The sequence below is a fragment of the Spermophilus citellus genome (assembly GCF_964194105.1).
Source record: "Spermophilus citellus genome assembly, chromosome: 17".
NCBI classification, from domain to species: Eukaryota; Metazoa; Chordata; class Mammalia; order Rodentia; family Sciuridae; genus Spermophilus; species Spermophilus citellus.
Genome location: NC_138199.1, coordinates 28,918,424 through 28,934,000, shown reverse-complemented (window position 1 = coordinate 28,934,000; position 15,577 = coordinate 28,918,424). Strand labels below are relative to the sequence as shown.

The 15,577-nt window shown below is 39.1% G+C and overlaps 1 protein-coding gene across 1 annotated transcript in view; it reads left to right on the top strand.

Moving 5' to 3' along the window:
* VPS53 (VPS53 subunit of GARP complex) overlaps window positions 1-15,577 on the top strand; it is a 145,774-nt gene that overhangs the window by 53,255 nt on the left and 76,942 nt on the right. Inside the window, exons 9-11 of the mRNA XM_081272269.1 lie at window positions 1,466-1,609; window positions 2,302-2,444; window positions 4,735-4,876. Of these exons, the coding sequence (XP_081128395.1) occupies window positions 1,466-1,609; window positions 2,302-2,444; window positions 4,735-4,876 (429 nt within the window). The remainder of the gene's footprint in view (window positions 1-1,465; window positions 1,610-2,301; window positions 2,445-4,734; window positions 4,877-15,577) is intronic.

The following is a 15,577-nucleotide window of genomic DNA, read 5'->3' as shown; positions in this document are numbered from 1 at the left end:
ACCAGGCAAATGAATAAAATTATTTTCTTTAACAATTTGCCTTTTCTCTGGCTCAGTTTTTTGTTTGTTTGTTTGTTTTTAAAGCTATTTTTAAAATAGGGTTTGACACAGCTTTTTTATCTTTGGTAATAGGGATTGAACCCAGGGGCACCCTCTACCACTGAGCTACATCCCCAGCCTTTTAAATTTTTTATTTTGTGATGGGGTCTTGCTAAGTTGCCAGGGCTATTCTTGAACTTGCCATCCTTCTGCTTCAAACTCCTGAGTCACTGGGATTTCAGGCCTGTGCCACCGTGCCCAGCAACTTTTCTTAAAGGCTTTGTGTTATTCTTCTTATCTCGCAAATGGAATCAAGATGTTAAAAAAATTGTCCAAAGTAACCTAGTCAAGTTTTCTGAAAATGAAAAAAAATTAGAACCTGTGAACCTATAGGTTTTGGCCCTTTTGACTTCTCTATCTAGCTTTCATCTGGAAGCTAGAGTTAAGCAGTTGGTATGTTCAACAGGCCACATAATAGACAATAATTATGGAGCAGGTCACATTTTAACAATTTAGGTCTCAGGCAGTTTATGTGACACTTTTGAAACACTTGAACTTCAGTTGAGATGGATAGAATGGACAGAATTGACAAAAATAAATGATAATGATCTGAAAGAACCTTACTGATCACCTAATTTAAGTCAATTATTTTTCAAATGAGGTTAAATAACTTCTCAGAGCTACATGGCTGTTTAACCAAGCCAAGAGTAGTTTTCATGTATTCTTTGTGGTCCACAGTCAACCACATTCATTCAGTGATTCACCATACAAAAAGGTGGTGAGACCAAATTGCCTTAGGTAATAACAAAGACCTTCCATTGTAATGTATCATTATTGCCTCCCGATCTTCCACTGTTGTTTTCAGGTCAAGGGACCTACATCACAGTATTTTTACCTTTGGCTGCATATATTAGACTGTCAGTGAAATAAGTCTGGAGGTTTGGAATCTGTTTTTAAGTTTTAAAGTGACCACACAGCTTGGCAAAAGTATGACACTTCAACAAGAATCCCAGAGGCAAGCAGGGAAAAGTGGCACATATGGAGTGACACTGGTGTCATTATGACTTTTAGGCCTCTTCAGTAGTCCCTGACATCAGAGACTGCTGTCATTCTGACTTTTTAGGTTCTTTAAGTTTGAGTATTCAGAAACTAAAATTTCCTATGATCCTTGCTGGCCCTGTTTTCCAAAATATCTCATTGCTGATTCACAGGATAGTTTTTATGTTGGCTACTTCAAGACTAGCTTAATGATTCTTTCATCGAGGAACAAGTAACTAAAATATCTATCTACAGTAGAAAGAATCAGTGTCCAGGGAGTGGGAGTAATAACAATAAGAGAGAAACAAGAAGTAGCAGCTGTCAGAAACTATGAGATTTAATGATTGTTTCTAGTATTTGAATTGCTGTGTGTTGTTTGTTTTGCCAGAGGCCAGGAGGACCCAGTAACGTTCTGCGAGATGCATGTCTGGTTGCTAATATTTTGGACCCCAAAATCAAGCAAGAAATCATTAAGAAGTTTATTAAACAACATCTGTCAGAGTATCTAGTACTTTTTCAAGAAAATCAAGATGTAAGTATTGACCAGATGAGGTCAGAGTTAACACTTGAATTTTATTGAAAAATGAATGCAGCCAAGTATGTTGATTGATACTTTATTAGTACTATGACCTGTTGAACCTTGAATCCTAGGGACTGACTTTATAGTTCAATGGTTCTTAACCATTTTTGAGGTCACTAACCATTTAGATAAATTAATAAAAGCTGTAGATCTTCTTCCCAGAAAAGTGCACCAATGTATAAAACTGTATGTACACCAGGGGCGGTGGTGCATGCCTGTATTCCCAGTGGCTAGGGAGGCTGAGGCAGGAGGATCAGGAGTTCAAATCCAGCCTCAGTAAAAGCAAGGCTCTAAGCAACTCAGTGACACCCTGTCTCTAAAATACAAAATAGGGCTGGGGAATGTGGCTCGGTGGTTGAGTGCCCCTGAGTTCAGTCCCTGGTACCCTCCCTGAGGCCCCAACCCTTTCCCCCCAAAAAAACTTTATGTACAGTTTCAGGAAATTTGCAAAACCATAAAGCCCAATTACAGACTCCAGGTTAAGAACCTCTGGACCAAGTAAATATGGTAGCATATATTCTTTCAAATGGTGAGGAATACAGAATGGCTGTCATTCTCTTTGTTCTACGTTTTTGCTTTTTTCCCTCAAACTGTCAATACTACATCTAAGCACTGGAGTGTTTTTTGTTTCTTCCCTTCATGAGGTTGCCTGGCTAGACAAAATTGATAGACGCTATGCCTGGGTAAAACGCCAGCTTGTGGACTATGAAGAGAAATATGGCCGAATGTTTCCACGGGAATGGTATATGACTGAGAGGATTGCAGTAGAATTCTGCCATGTGACAAGGTATATTCCAGCTCTTTACTGGTGCTGTTTCTAATTGAATTTTCAAAATCAGTTTCCCACCTTGGTTTCATATTGTCCTGTGGATTGGGTACCGATTCCAGACTCTACCAGATATAGCAACCCTTAGCTCCCAAATTGGCTGCAAGTTTTCCTGTTGCCTAGTGCTTGCCTCAAACAGCATACCTTCTGTCCTTTACTAACTCATCAACTAAGTTTACCTATACATTTCCCTCTGTTTCTGTATTATGTATAATAGCCTTCAGTGTACATGTTCATCATCATGTAGATTTTCTGACTTGTTAGATAGATAGTTCCATAGAGACAGAAGTAGTATCTACTTTAAGGACATGACAGTCACTCAGGAAATACTTGTTGAATGAATTTCCCTAATACAATGTTTATAGTCTATGATTGATAATATTGGCATCTGAGTGTTCTAAGCATTTTAAAGCTCTCTCTGCATTACCCATGAGTATAGCCCAGACTACGTAGACCTTTATTTTGAAGAATTAGAGCCCAGCAAGGTTAGATCAGTGTGTCCATGACAAATGTAAAACTAGAACCAAGCTTTCTTATTCTTTGTACATATACAACAACAGTGGTGGTAACTGGTTTTATTAGTTATGTATTCCCATCTAACAGTACTAATTACATTGTCTATAGGTTAATAAGAGGGGAAAAAAGCCAGATATAAACATAACTCAGTGACCTTAGTATAATTTATGGTAGTCTTTTTTCTTAAAATCAGAGAAAGTACAGTCAAAATGGATGCTTTAAACACATTATAAGGGGGAAATGTTTTAAGTCACATTGGCTTTTTTAACCATTTTGGGAGCCATTTTAGAGTCACAGCAAAATTGGGCACATAAGTACAGAGATTTCCCATATACTCCCTGCCTCTCTGCACATGTAACTTTGCCTGTTATCAACATCCCCCACCAGAGTAGTATGTTTGTTACAATGGAGGAACCTACATTGATATATCATCCTCATCCATTGGCCATAGTTTAAACAGGGTTCACTTTTAGTGTTGCACATTCTGTCTGGCTATGTTTTAAGAAACACATTTACTACCATAGATTCAGACCATAGTATTTTAAAAAATACAGTATTGATTCAGGGTTGATTGGGGTTGTCACCTTCTAAATCCCAATTAGCAAAGAAAGGGTGAATTCCTTGAAAAATTGTTTATTAATTCTCTTTTACCTACAGTCAGCAGACTTGTAAACTAATTCTGTAAAAGATGAATCCTTATGAGACTGGAAGTGAACTAAAGCCAACAAGTCTCTGTGGGTGTTAGTACCTGCTATTGTTGTCTCAGCTAATGGCAGGGCTTCTACCAAGCTTTTTTTGTTAGAATTTTGGCTCGAGTCCTACAGATACATCATTCTCAAATAAACTCAGAGGCTCTTCATTTTTTATTTTGGCATTTAGTTGTGTGGGAAGAGGATGACAGTTTAGTACTTACTAAGAACTCTCATGTCACTGTTCCCTAATAACCTACATTCTAAAACAGAATGCCCAAGTGAGTTGCACATAAGCTTCACAGGCAGGAACCACCAAAGCATATACGTTCACCTTTCACATGGGTGTTCCAGTATCTCATGAGGCCCTGCTATATGTGCAGAGATGATTATTGAGCTCTCTGGAAGACAGATTTATAATTGAGTAATTCATGAGTTGTTAAATAATGTATATATGCATTTTAGTAAAATGCCAAATGCCAAAGTACCATGTATATTATTAGCAAGTTATTGAGAGGGTTAAAGATCTAAACATAGTAGTCACCATGTAGACAAATTAGCATCCATAATCCTGGAGTTTTCTCTTTTTTTACTGGTGCATAATTTCACCTTACAATTCTTAGGAGTCCATACACCAGTCTCCCCCTAATTTTGGTTTTACTTGCCATGGAAAATTCTGGAAATAAATAATCCAGAAGTTTTAAATAACTTTTCTCACAGCATATTATTATAATTGTTCTGTTTTATTAGGAGTTGTTGTTAATCTCTTACTCTGCCTAATTTATAAATTAAATCTTACCATAGATATGTAAGTATACGAAAAAACAGTACATGTAGGGTCCAGTACTATCCACAGTTTTAGGCATCCAAGAAATATATTGGAATGTGAAGGACTATTGAATATCTGTTCCCCAGTCATTAGACTAAGTTGATAATAGACCTCACAGTTTGACATGATAATATACATTTTTTCTGAATATAAGCTGTTTACCTCCTCAATCTTGAATGATCAGTTTGTTTGACATTCTTATCTCTTCATTTTGAAGGGCAGAACTTGCCAAAATCATGCGTGCCAGAGCTAAGGAAATTGAGGTGAAATTACTTCTTTTTGCTATTCAGAGAACGACTAACTTTGAAGGGTTTCTTGCAAAACGCTTCTCCGGCTGCACCCTGACAGATGGAACCCTGGTAAGACTTTCCTGAGGGAGGCTGGACTGGAACATGGATGGCTGGTGTGGCTGGGCTTCACTTTCATCCTTTGGCTCCTGGGCCCAAGCCATCCTTCTACCTCAGTATCCCAAGAAGCTGGGACTACAGACACACCATCATGTCTGCTTTAATTTTTTTAAATGAGGAAAATGGGCCAGATCAGTGATTTCCAAACCATTCTTCCAACAATATCTGATGTGGAATCCAAACACAATAATAGCTAATATTTTTTGAACATCCACTGTGCACCCCACACTGTTTTAGGGGTATTTACCTGCAGCCAATCTCTGCTCCATCTACTGTACGAGGTACATGCTATACTCATTTGTCTCTTATCCATGGTCAGTGAGCTCATATGCAAAACCATAAAAACTTAGCTGCTTTGATCAAAGGCAGAGCAAGGGTAGGGAGTTGGAGCTAGTGTCCTGTTCACTCATTCACCCCTCACCTCCATTAGCTTCTCTAACTCTCAGCCTTTTAGCCCTAAGATTCTGGGACTTCAGTGGACTCCCCTCCTTGTCCTGCAAGACCTACCTCAGAGTAGGTGAATCAGAGGCTGGTCCTCAGGGCGCCAGACTGAAGAGTGGTGGTGGCAACAGCATGGTTTTCAGGCAAGGCCACAAGGCCCTATCTGCTTGGGCTCACTTATGACTTTGTTGAAGTAAAATACAACTGGAACTGCAAAATATTCTTTCTATACTTAATAAATAGAAGTTATATAATACTCATTTTCATACTAACTTATGTTCAAAATTGACTTATTTTTTAGTATCAAGAGAAAAAATAGTTCACAAATAGGTGAAAATGTCTTCAAAGAAAATTCAAGTCACTGAAGGAATTAGCTAACAGAAACACCCTTTAGGGAAGTGCATGCATCTCTCCTGAGAAGTATGTGGTTAGCCTTAGAACCTGCCTGATTTCCCCATGCTAGCCACCTTCTCTGTCCTACTCAAGCCAGGCTTCTGTACTGTGTTCAAGCAGAGACTTAGGCAGCGCTGAGTTCAGCTCTACATTGAGCTGCTTGAAGACAGGGAGGTTCAAGCATTTGAGTATAAACACCGGCCACTAGAAGCCCCTGAGCTCCCATGGCCTCTGGGTAGAGCTGGTAGAGCATAAGGATAGGCTCTGTGCACCAGTAATTCAGCTAACTGGACAGGAAATAGGCTCTAACTAAGATGCTTGAATACATTGTTGTGTGCTATTCTTCTCCTCCATTGGCTGGAGGCTTCTGGTGATTTTGTTTTACATTTAGAGGGGCTCTAGGATCACCTGGGAACAATAGCCCTGTGATATTTCATGACCAGGATAGCCTATAAATTTGAGTCTCCCTGGGAGATGCTATAGTTCTCACCTATCCAAGGAAATCCCCCAAAGGTCAAAAGTGGTATATAACATGTCAGGGGAGATCTCTTCTAGACAAGCCAAGGCTTGGTGACAGGGTAACTAGGCAGAGAAACTGAGTAGGAAAAACCGACAGGAGCTCTGCTTCAGTTTGCAAAGACAATGCTTTTTTTGTATAACACAGGTATAGCACTGTCAAAGTAGCAGTTGGCTGATTGTCAGCCATGTTCTGTCTCAAGGGGGCAGGGCTGGAGGTGCTTGTTTCTCATACTCTGCCAGGACAAAGCTCCTGGACTGGAACCATTTCATCTCCTGGCAACTGCTGTGCCCAGGGGCAATGGCCATGATCTACTAGGAACACTTGAACTTTTCCCCCTAGTCCCTTCCTTTTTTGGTCTTCTGTGTTTGAAACTTTCTTGAAGAACTAGTTTGTAAATTTCCCTTCCCAGTTGTTCAGGTGTTGCTTTCCTCTTCCATGAGGTTTTTAAGGGAGTTTCAGGTTATAAATCCTTGGCAAGGAAATCCTTCTCAATACCATGAGTTCTTTGTTTATTATCTACATGAACAGCTGTCTTCTTCACACATTTCTCTGAATCATTTGACTTATAAAGAAACTCAACTTCTTCCTCTGATCCATTTTTTTTTTTTTGTCCCAGTTACCATGACCCAGCAACCATTCCAAGTCCTGATAGTAGGTGCTCCACAGCATTCAAAGATTTTTTTTCCCCTTAAAAATGAGTTTCTAGAAAGGCAGCAGAATTTCCTTCGGCCTTTTCAACTAGGCAATCCAGTTCTCTAAGAATTGACTTACTGTTGCTTGGCTGCTGGGAGATGTAAAAGTTCTTACTGTAAGTGATATTCACACTGAGCCTGGTCCCTGCCATTACCTTGCTCTGGGCCATACCTTCTCCATCTGTGTTCTTCAATCCTCAGTGGCAGGGGCCTGGCAAAAGTCATGACTACTGACCCTGCTCCCTACAGAAAGCTCAGGGAAGAAAGAGGACACCCTAAACTCCCAGTTTAGCTGCTTGGCACTCTGCCTAAAAAACTTGATACTCCCTGGTCCCTTGCCTACTCCCTGTGCTGGTTGGTTGCTTCCATAGTGAACTCTTGCTGCTTTTTTTTTTTTTTAATATTGAGTATTGAACCCAGGGATGTGTAACCACTGAACCACATCCCAGCCCTTTTTATATTTTATTTTGAAGGTCTCACTAAGTTGCTGAGGCTGGCTTTGAAATTATCCTCCTGCCTCAGCCTCTCCTGAATTGCTGGGATTACAGGCATGTGCCACAGTACCTGACCCATTGTAGACTCTTGAAATCCTTCTTGGCTACCAGATTTTTTTCAGGATATTGGAATAAACTTTGAAATGAACCATGGTGGTATATCTTGATACCCCTTAATATATGCCACATTTCAACGAAAGTTAGTAAGTTCTTTGGAAAGTGTTCAAGGAGCAGGTAGCAAGTCAGCCAAGAATCTTGGCCAGAGATTCTGCCTTGCTGCTTCTTCCCTTGGTCATGCCACACCCTGCTAGTACCTCCATTACCCTCTTCCCTGTGTCATTCAGAACCTTTAAACCCTTGGTGACTTTGACAGTAAGATAATGAGAATGGGCTTGAGAGTGTGTCAGACTCAGCAGAAAGACCTGCCACAGCCCAGCTCCTCCCTACTGACCAGCAGGATGCATCTTTTGCTATTTTTTTTTAGAGCTGTGACTTTGACATTTGATGACAGGTTAAAGACTAGAAGAGCTTTGAGGACAGGGCTTACTCTGTCTTTCTTGTACTGGCCCTGTCGAGCTTGATCATATCCTATGCTGCAGCTATTATTGGAACAAGGGAGCTGCTGGTGCTTCTTCCAGTTGCCTCAACTTCTGATCCTTTAGGAGGGATTCAAGATAGTCTGTAAATCTAAATGCCTTGAAATTAAAAGCAAATGTCTGAATGTGGTATAACTATATCCATGTGTATTTTTAGTGACTCAATTAGATTGAAGGTGAACAAATTATATTCAACTTTCTGCTTAAAAGCAGAGTAGATGGGGTTAGATTTTTATAACTGTCTGACTGAATTTGAGAGGTTGTTTTTTTAATAAAATAAAAAAATTCCCATTTTATACAGCTGGATTTCCCTTTCTCTTGGCCTGTGCATAAATTGCCTTTCCAAATAGAATTCTCCTTTGGCTTATAGGGGTCATTTCAAAATACATGTACACTTGCCCAGTTTCAAAAATTATATTACAAATATAGAAGCTGTAGTTGCAAATTTCAACCATGCAGTTTAGCATAAGAGCACGTACTTAGGAAAGCCTGTGCAGAGTGCCTCCCCCAATACCTCAGCCTTCCAGCAGCCTAACCCCTGCTTTAGGAATTCTATAAGGAACTGACAGGCAGGGTTACCAGTTCTCCCCCAGTGCCATGGCACATGGAAATAACTTTCCCTTACCTGATAAGCTCCCTTCAGTGTCCAAAAACATTTTGCAAATGGTTTCTTTTTCTGGGTGGGTGATACTGGGGATTGAACTCGGGGGCACTCTACCACTGAGCCACATCCCCAGCCCTGTTTTGTATTTTATTTAGAGACAGGGTCTCATTGAGTTGCTCAGCTCCTTGATTTTGCTGAGGCTGGCTTTGAACTCACAATCCTCCTGCCTTAGCCACCTGAGCCACTGGGATTACAGGCATGTACCACTGTGCCTGATGCAAATGGTTTCTTGATGCTAAAGAAATGTATTCTTCCATTTGAATTACATTCTTAGGGGAAGTTCATATTCGTTTGTTAATGAGAAGACAGTAATACATGGTCAAGATAGAAAATTTGGAAATTATATGCAAAACAAAAATTATAGGAGAAAATAAAAAGCCGTCCATTTTCCCATCAGTCAGAGACAGGAATTTTATGTTCTTTTTTATACATTTGACCTAGTTGAAATTATATTTTTTAAGTATGTTTTTCTCTGTTGCTTTTATTTTTTAAATTGAAATGTAATTCATCTAAAATTTTTCACAAATAAACTCACCTTTTGCCAGGCATGTTGGCACACATTTGTACTCCCAGCAACTCAGGAGACAGTTTGAGAATCTGTCTCAAAATAAAAAAGCAAAAGGTTTGGGGATAAAGCTCAGTGGCAGAGTGACCTGGGTTCAATCCCATATTGGAAGAAAAATAAAAAAGAAACCCACCTTCTTAATAATTCAGATAGGGTCTCATATAGTATTGCCCAGGCTAGCCCCAAACTCCTGTGCCCAAGCGTTCCTCCCATCTCAGCCTCCTGAGTAACTGAGACTACAGATGGCTACCGCTGTACCCCCAAACTCACTATTTAAAATTGGACATTCAGTGAGTTTTAGCAGATTCATCAGGCTATGCCACTATTTCAACTGTTTAATTCCAGGACATTTTAATTACCCCCAAAGGAAATCCCTCTTAGCAGTCACAGTTCCTTCTTTCCCCCAACCCTACACAACTGTTATTCTAGTTTTTGCTTTTATGGATGCCTATTCTGGATATTTCACATAAATACAATCATACAGTATGTGATCTTTGCACCTGGTTTCCTTCAGTGAGGACAGTGTTTCTAAGGCTCATGCGTGTTGTAACGTGTATGAGAACTTCATTCCTTTTTATGCCTTATGTATTTGTCCATGCATTCCATTGCATGGATGCGCCACATATTGTTTATCTCTTCATCAGTTTATGGACATTTGGGTTATTTCCACTGTGAAGAATAATGCTGTGAATATTTGTGTACGCATTTTTGTGTGCACATGTTTTGTGAGAATACGCCTAGTAGTAGAAATTGCTGGGTTGTATGGTAACCATATATTTAACTTTTTAAGGAGTTGTCAAACTGTTTTCCATAGCAGCCACACTGTTTTACATTTCCACCAGCAATGTAGAAGAGTTCCAATTTCTCCACATCCTTGCCAACACTTCCTTTTTCCTTTTTTTTCTTTAATTATAGCCATCTTCATGAATGTAAAGTAGTATCTCATTATGGTTTCTATTTTCTTTTTCCCTAATGCCTAATCACATTGAGCATCTTTTCATGTACTTATAGTCAGTGTGTGTGTGTGTGTGTGTGTGTGTGTATGTGTGTGTGTGTGTATCTTTTTTTCCAGTTTGGGGATTGAACCCAGGGTATGGTGCATACTAGGCAAGTGCTCTACCACTAAGCTATATTCCCCAGCTTTTTTTAGTTTTTTATTTTGAGACAGAGTCTCATTGAGTTGCCCAGGCTGGCTTCGAATTTGTGATCCTTGTGCCTCAGCCTCCCAAGTAACTGGGATTACAAGTATACACCAACACAATGGCTAGTATATCTTCTTTAGAGAAAAAAAAGATTTAAGTCCTTAACCCATTTTTGAAATTCAAATTTATTTTTAACTGTCATATGAAAAATAAGAATTGTGCTTATTTATGGGGCTACCGTTGTGATGCCTCAGAACATGTATATTTTGCCTAATCTTCAGATCAGGGTAAACATATCTCCTTAAACATTTATTGCCTCTTAAATATTTCTTATAGTGAAAATATTCAAATCCTTTAGTTTAGCCTTTTTGAAATGTATAGTACATTATTATTATCTATAATCACCCTACTTTTAATAGCAATCAGTTCTTATTATTCCTTACTATAATTTAGTACCCATTAATTTAATTGGATTGTCTTTTATTAGCTGTAGTTCTTTACATATTTTATGATATATACATGTAATTTGCAAATATTTTCTTCCATTTTAAATTTTTTTGTTTGTTTGTTTGTTTGTAGTTGTGGATAGACCTTTATTTAATTTATTTATATATGGTGCTGAAAATCAAACCCAGTGCCTCACACATGCCAGGCAAGTGTGCTATCGCTGAGCCCCAGCCCCAGCCCTAGTTGGTTTTTTGGGTTTTTTGTTGTTGTTGTTTTTTAACCTTTTGGTAGTATCTGTTGACACATAAAAGTTTTTGATTTTGGTGAAGTCAATTTATCTTAGTTTTTTGTTGTTGTTGCTTGTGTTTTGATGTCACATTCAAGAAACTGTTGTCCAGAGTCAGATGTTTTCTTCTAAGGGTTGTATGGTCCTGGAGTTCCCAAGGGTGCTCTATCACAGAGCTAAATCCCCAGTCCATTTTATTTTTTATTTTGATACACAGTCCTGCTAAGTTTCTTAGGGCCTCCCTAAATTACTGAGGCTGGCCTTAAACTTTCAGTCCTCTTGCCTCAGCCTTCCAAGTTGTTGGGATTACAGGTGTGTGCCACCATGCCTGGTTTAACTCTTATGTTTAGATCTTTGATTCATTTTGAATTAATTTTTGCACATAAGATGCAAATACAATTTTATATCCTACTTTTATTTATATACCTGAAGTCTTTTCTCAATCACTGCATAATGTAGGTATTCCATAATTTCCCTAACCATTCTTTTCTTCTTAGGCCTTAAGTCACTTATTTTACTTTTATAAATAATTCCACATGAACATTTTTGTAGACAAATTTTTTATCACAGTTGAGATTATTTTGATACTAATGGAAGTATAAGTATGAGCAAAATGTATGAGCATTTCCAAGTTTCAGGGAGCCTGTGTTAAACTGCTTTCTGAATTCTTACTTATAGGTTCTCATAAATGCAGCAGCTTGGTCTCTCCGAGCACTGACTCTTGATCTTAGTGGGGATTTATTAAAATTCAGAAGTGGTCAGTCTTCATTCACTGATGTTTAATATACAGAGTAATTGCCAAATAAAAAAGGGACAGCAGGGGCTGGAGTGTTAGCTCACTGTTGGAGCATCTGCCTAGCACGTACTAAGTCCTGGGTTTCTTTCCTCGCACCACAAAAAGAAGCAAAGAAAGGAAAGAAGGGCCAAAGGAGCCTGAAATTTCTTTTTAAATTACAAGTTTTCACTTCTAGGTTTATACCCAAGAAAACTGAAAACATTTGTTCATATAAAAACCTCATACATGAATGTTTGTGGCAGCACTAATCCCAGTAGTCAAAAGGTAAAAACAACCCAAAGTCCATTAGTGGACAAATGGATAAAGAAAATGTGGTATAATGCATACAATGGAATATTATTTAGCCATAAAACAAATGAAGTACTGACTACTTATTACAAGATTAATAAACCTTGCAACACAATGCTTAGTAAAGAAACCAGACATAAAAGGTCACATATTTATACAAAATGTCCAGATAAGGCAAACCCATAGAGACAGAACAGATTGGCAAAGGGACAGCAGGATTGGGAACTGACAGTCAATGGATATGTGTTTCTTTTGAGGATGAAAAATGTTCTGGAATTAGTAGTGATAGTTGCATAGCTTTACAAATATAAAACCACTGAATTGTAAATCACTTTAAAATGGTGAATTTTTTTATTATATGAGTTACAGTTCAATTTTATTTTTTTAATATTTATTTTTTAGTTGTAGTTGTACACATACCTTTACTTTATTTATTTATTTATTTTTATGTGGTGCCCTCACACACGATAGGCGCGCACTCTACTTGCTTAGCCACAACCCCAGCCCCTCAATTTTAAAATACTAAGAGTTTTAGAAAAATTATGTGTTGAGTTGTAAATAATTTTTCCTCTTTAAATAGATGTCCACCAAAAAAAAAAAAAAAGAAAAGAAAGAAAAAAAAAGCAATATCTGCTTGTTACAATCTCAGAAGACTAAAATATTTTAAAAGAAAGATCTCTTTCTTCTCTACTATTTTCCCTGGGTTATCCACTATTTAATAGTTTGGGATATACTTCCAAGTCTCCCTTACAAGCCTGCATACACAGGCTTTTTGTTTTTACAGAAAATAGAAAATGTTGCCCTTGTTTCTAAAGAGGATTTTATTAAGGGCTTCTCCTCTAACCAGCATTTATCACACATGTTTTTCAAGCTCTCTTTGTGCAGGGGCTTGGAAAAAGATGAAAAATTTCAGTAGACAGGTCTAGTAGGAGAAAGAAACCTGTAATAATTGTCACAAAATAAGGTCTGAACATGTGGTAGCAAGGGTGGTCCCTGGGATAGTAAACACCAGGTGTGGGTAGCCCTATGCTTCAGATCTTGGCTATCAACTGAAGCCCTCCGGCCATCTCTTTAAGGACAAATCAGGAATTGGGCTGGAGTAAAGCATTTATGGAATGAGAAATGCAGAAATTGTAGAACTTTCATCTCATAACTGAAAGCTTTCTCCTCCAGGGAAAGGGGGAAAATATGTCTTAAATTTCAGAGTTCCTTCTTTGATAAGTGATGAGGCTAGGACCTCAAAAAGGAATTTGTGCAGACAGATCCAGATATGGATATGCACCTAACTAAAGCTAAACTCTTCTAAACAGTAAATGAGACAGCTTGGCTGTCTTGTGGCCCTTACTGTTTTAGAGGTGCTGGGAATCCCATGTGATTTAATCAGTGGTAATTAACTTGCTATATGAAGAGGTTTACCTTCCTGTGTGGACTTCAAATCAAATCTCATCATAGCCAAAAGAATGAATTGTTTTAAAAGTGGAAAGTCATCCATTTCTTGGCCAATTTTTGATTTCATCTAGCAGTGCTGGAGTTATTTAAAATATAAATACAAATTAGTAATTTTCTATGGGCCATGACAGCTGCAAAGCAGGAATGAGAAGTGTGACCAGGTTGGCTCTGACAACAGGACTCTTGCACAGAAGGCTGTGTTGTGCCAGTGGTTTCTATCTACAAAGACTCGGTCTCTTGCCATAGCAAATTAATCTAAGCAGTAGCATAGCCCTCCAAATAGCAGGAGGCTATACCTGCACCTCAGATGTTATACCATTTACCAGCAGGGTGATGTGTTTGCAGTTACTGAGGGCTTCTTGTAGATTAAAGAGGAAAAGAGCAGTCCATTGTGCCTTTGCACTTGTGAATTCATCGGCCCGTTGCTTTCACTTCCTGGAGAGATCCCAGGGAGGGAGACAGTGGAGACAGGCTGACACTTGTGGTAGTTATAAGACTTTCAGCCTGCACTCTCACTTTTTTCCCTTCTGCAAGTTGCTGCTTTAAGAGGCTTAGCCCTTCTGCTCATGCCTATTAAATGCTAATAAAAACTTCCACATACTCAGCTTCCCCCTATGATCCTTCCCCTGTGTGCCAGATGGTGTATTAAACTGCTTTTCTTATGTCTAATGTACATTATCTCATTTAGTCCTCCTGACAGCTCTGTGAGCCAGGTGTCAGTGTCCCTCTGTGTTGCAGAGAAGAGAACTGAGGCAATTTTAAAAGTACTGAAAAGTTCAGTAGTACTTCCAAGTGGTGTAGCCTGGACTTGAGCTCAGGATTGTCAGGTCCAGCATCTGTGCCCTCAGCACTACACAAGTGTTCCCCATCTTAGTTATTGGCAGCACCGGCTTTGCAGTGGCTCAGGCCAAAAAGTGCATGGTCCCTGGTTCCTGTACTCCCCTCACCCTCACTTCCACTCTCTCAACAGTTTCTCTTGGCTCCCTCTCTCCTGTGTTCTGAATCTGGAGACTTTTCTCTATCCATGTCACCAGCTTACTGCAGTCCCTCTCAGTCCCCATGCCTGGAATACTGCAGCAGCCTTGCAAACTGGTCTTCTTGCTTCCAGTGTGGTCTATTCTTTCCATGGCTGTGGAATGATACTTTAGAAGACTTTAGGCATGCAGCTATAGTCCCAGCAACTTGGAAGGCTGAGGAAAGAGGATCATCTGAACCCAGGAGTTCAATTTCGAATTCAAGGCCAGGCAACCTGGGCAACAGAACAAGATCCAGTGTCTATTTAAAAAAAAAAAAAAAAGAGATCTTGTCATTTCACTGTGTAAAACCCCCAATGAATGCTTACTTTCAATAAGAAGAAAACCTGATGGCCGACTAAAGGCTATATGATTGGGCTCCTGCTACTTCTCTTACCTCATGCCCAGTGTCATCCTCTATCCTTCAGACTCACTAGCTCTGTTCAGCCTTTGCACCAGATCCCTCTACTGGGAATATTCATTCTCAATTTTTGTCTGATTAGCTCCTTCTCCTTATTTACATCTCTGCTCTACTATTACCTCCCGAAAGGGGCCTTATTTGATCACTCTATATAAAGAAGACTTCCCCATACTCACTCTCAGCCCATCCTAGTTCCTAAACTTTATTTGCATCACAGTGCCTCGCTTCTTTGCCTTTCTTTCTTCTGTTGCATCCCTGGTGCAAGGAAGGATGCCTGGAATAGAGTAGATGCTCAGCATATGATTTTTGAACAAATGACAAACATGCTATTTCCTCTGCCTAAAAAGCTCTTCCCTACCCCATTCTTCTAATCCACCTCACATATTTAGTTCTGGGGCATCCATCAGTTCTGGCTCAAATATCATTTCCTTCGGGAATTTCCTGTG